The sequence below is a fragment of the Myotis lucifugus genome, unplaced genomic scaffold (genome assembly GCF_000147115.1).
Source record: "Myotis lucifugus unplaced genomic scaffold, Myoluc2.0 scaffold_178, whole genome shotgun sequence".
NCBI classification, from domain to species: domain Eukaryota; kingdom Metazoa; phylum Chordata; class Mammalia; order Chiroptera; family Vespertilionidae; genus Myotis; species Myotis lucifugus.
In genome coordinates, this window is record NW_005871226.1 from 64,965 (window position 1) to 68,732 (window position 3,768).

The window sequence follows — 3,768 nt, forward strand, 5'->3', positions numbered from 1 at the left end:
ATAGATCATGTAGCCTCTGGAAAACTCCACAGCATACTCATGAGAGAATGAGTTGAAATAGGCCCCCCAAAACCCTAAGAGTATTATGACTCGTTTTGACCTCACAGATGCTTAAGGACCCTGGGCCTCCCTTTGAGAACAGCTGCTCTCAGACTTCAGTGTGCATGAGATTCAGTGTTAAAATGCAGATTCTGGTGCAGGGATCTGCAGTCGGCCCAGGAGTCTGCACTTCTAACCAGTGCTGGTGCTGCTGGTCTGTGGACCTCACACTCACGGAGGTCTGCCTCTGCCCTGTTTTTTCTGTACTCACCCCCCAAAAGGACAGGGCACTGCAGCATGGCCTCCTCTCCATCATATCCAGGGAGCAGGTGGGAGGACAGGCAGGTCTGAAGCCCATGGTAGCTTCAACTGAGGAGCCTGAAATGGGAAGTACACAAAAATGCCTGTGAAAATAACATTATTTTTCTTTTCCTTTTTTTAACACTACGGTGTCGGGTGAATTTCCCGCCAAAATATAAGATGGCGCGTTAAAATGCCTATATCTTTTGAAGTATGGGTTCGATTGAAATGAAATATTTGGTAATACGCAGTCACAATCAGCCCGAGTTTACACGTTTCCCGCACTCCACCGCAAATCTATATGAACCGAGTTTAAGACGGCTCCCGCGGAGTACGTGCAATTCACGCGAGCCGACTTAACTCGTTTCCCGCAACCCAAGTGCTAATTGATTTTAGAGGGAGCAAGAGAGAAACATCCATGCTTGTGAGAGAAACATCGATCAGCTGCCTCCTGCACGCCCCCCACTGGGGATCGAGCCCACAATCCTGGGCATGTGCCCTGACCAGGAATCCAACCAGCAACCTTTTGGTGCACAGGACAACGCCCAACCAGCTGAGCCACACCAGCCAGGCCACATTACATTTCTTTATAAGGACAAAAAAACTGGAAACAACCCAAACTCCTACTGATTGGAGAAGGGTTAGCTAAATTATGTAAATTCACACAGGCTGCCCCCAGTGATGACGTGAGTCTCTACCCTGTGATTTGAAATAGAGCACAATCTAAGCACAGTATGTGGTTAAGGAAAAGGTCAAGTTACAAATCCTCTTCTCCATACAAAGGGTTTTATTATGTAAATTGATTTACATATGCATGTATGCTTTATCTGTGTTGCTTCTACATGAGTATGTATTATCTGTACAGTCATAAAGACAATTAAACTATCTTTAAAGCATCTGTTTATTCCACAGGCAAGGATTTTAGTTTGTGAAGCGCCCACTGTGTGTGAGGCATTGGTCCAGGTGACGTTGGTCTGTACTGAGCTGCCCCCGTCTTTGGATCCTGTCTGCCATCTCCAGCCTGATCATTTAGAATCAGAGAATGTTGGCACTGGTAAGACTCAGCACCCACCCTCCTTTCACAGAGGAGGGCTCCAAGGCCCAGAGAAGGTAACTGACTTGAGGAGAGTCACACAGCCAGTTGTCCCAGAGATAACAGAGCCCACTTTCTTAGCCCTCATCCCAGGCCTCTATGGCCAGGCTCCACTGCTGTCCCCTAAAGCTGAGAATGAATTGTTTGGGCTGTTGATGGGGGAGGTGCTTTGGAATGGCCCGTGTTCTGGGAGCCCCAGTCCAGGCAAACCCAAAATGAAAGATAAAAGGTTCCTGAATAACCATCATTAGTGGGGAGGAGCCTGACCCTGCACAGGCAGAAGAGCAGCTTTGGTCGAGCCCAGGTCTGTCGATTAAAGCTGTTGGCCCTGTGTCACACTGACAAGCACAAATCAACCCCTTCGCCACTTTCCATAAGAAATCCAGCCACATCAAACACTGAGGTTGGTATGCTTTCCCCAGTACGTGGGCGCTCACAGAGAGCCACAGCACACAGACCACTGCCTGACCCTCCTGCCCTGTCTCGGGAGTCCACCCCCTCCCACTTCCCCTTTCCTGGCTGGCCCAGCTCCGCCCAGCTTCTGATGGCCCAAGTCATCCCCTCAAGGCCCTTCCCAACAAAGAGAAACTTCCCTCCCAGCTCCCATGAAAATAAAATTCTATTTCATGGCTCATAAGACTTTAGGAGCTTTGAAGTCCTGGGTCTTTGAACCCTAGAATCTTAGACATTGAGCTAGAATGACCCTGAAGAACACTTTGGTTCAGTCCCTCTAGTCTACAGGTGGAGAAGCTGGGTTTGAGAGGGGAGAGGTCTTGCCCAAGGTCACAGGGTACCTGTGGCTGCTAAGTTCCAGGCTGGAGCCCACTCACAACTCAGGGTAGATTAGCTTCATCCTCGAACCAGAGAACCACTCCCCTCTTTCTCCTTCACCTCCTCCCAAGAGCCTTGGCTGATATCACTCCTGGCAGTTGGGTTGTCACAGGGAGGCCCTGCAAGAAGTCCAAAAGACAGAAGACACTGCAAAACATCAGGCTGAGGGCCTCCTCCCAAGTTCCAGGGTAGATCTGACCCAGGCAGAGGGACAAGTTCAGGAATGGTTCAACTCCCGAAGTACAGAGGGGAGGGACAGGCAAGCCAGGTTCCCTAAGCATCCAGGCCATGTCCTTGAGTTTCCCAGTCACCCTCTTTACGCCCCACAAAGAGAGGTCACTGTCATCTTTTACTAAGGCCCAGGGAGGACCACAGACCTAGCTGGAGTCCCAGGGTGACCAGGGGCAGGAGCTGGTCTTCAAATCCAGGTCTGTGTGGGTCTCTGAAACTCAGGGCTGCTCCATGAAGGCTGAGCCTGCGGGTGGGTGTGTACAGGTGTGTGGCCGGGAGGGGCATGGTGAGGGCAGGTCCCCGGAAGAGGGTTGTGGGCCTTTGCCCCTCACGATGCCTCTGGAGCGCACACAGAAGAGAGAAGAGCGGTGGTCCCTGGAACTTTCTCGTCTCACCCAGCAGGGGAGAGACAGCCCCAGACTGGATGCCATGAGCCAGGGTTCTAGGCCCGGCTCTGCCTCTTGTAACCAGGTTCCTTTAGGGTCCCCTTTCTGAGCCTCCGTTTTCTTGTCTGAGGGCTGTTGTGAGGGGCAGGAAAGGCTGACCGTAAACCTCATTCCCTCCTCTTTCCGCTCCTTCCTCCGCTGCTCCTTGCCAGGCTTGTGATCTTTCTGGGCCTCGGTTTCTGCCACAGAATTTGGAAAGCCTCTTGGCTGAAGCCACTCCCATGCTGGACACCTTCGAGGTACAAACCAGGGCAATTATTGGGTGACTAGATGTCTCGTAGGTGTTGCTACTGGGGTGAAAAGGACCACGCCTCCTCTTGAATTCTGACTGTCCTGCTCAGGAGTGTTCCGAGCTGTGCCTTGTTCACCTGGGTCTGGCTGGCTGCTCCCGCACGCCGTCCTGACGGTCCACACAGCGAGGTGCAGAGGAAGCAAGGAGTCGCCGGCCCTGGCATGGCAGGTGAGTGGGCAGGGCCTGTGGGCCTAGGGTAGTGGTCGGATAACTGCGGCTCACGAGCCACATGCGGCTCTTTGGCCCCTTGAGTGTGGCTCTTCCACAAAATACCGACTTCTGCGCATAGGCCACGAAGTTTCAATCGCACGGTACGTGCACGCCCGCACACGGTATTTTGTGGAAGAGCCACACTCAAGGGGCCAAAGAGCCGCATGTGGCTCTCAAGCCGCAATTTGCCGACCACTGGCCTAGGGGCACAGAGGCCCCCGAGAGGAGCTTCAGGAAAGGGGGTTTGTGGAATGAAACTTTGACCATTGATTCTTAGGACTGTAGAGCTGCATGAGCCCTGAGCTGTTCCCTCATGTTCATGATAG

General features: G+C 52.4%; 1 protein-coding gene across 1 annotated transcript in view; it reads left to right on the forward strand.

Annotated features, from left to right (window-relative positions):
• Nucleotides 1–3,343: 3,343 nt before the first annotated feature.
• TGM6 (transglutaminase 6) overlaps nt 3,344–3,768 on the forward strand; it is a 25,785-nt gene continuing 25,360 nt past the window's right edge. Inside the window, exon 1 of the mRNA XM_006096370.1 lies at nt 3,344–3,400. Within this exon, the coding sequence (XP_006096432.1) occupies nt 3,394–3,400 (7 nt within the window). The 5' untranslated portion in view covers nt 3,344–3,393. The remainder of the gene's footprint in view (nt 3,401–3,768) is intronic.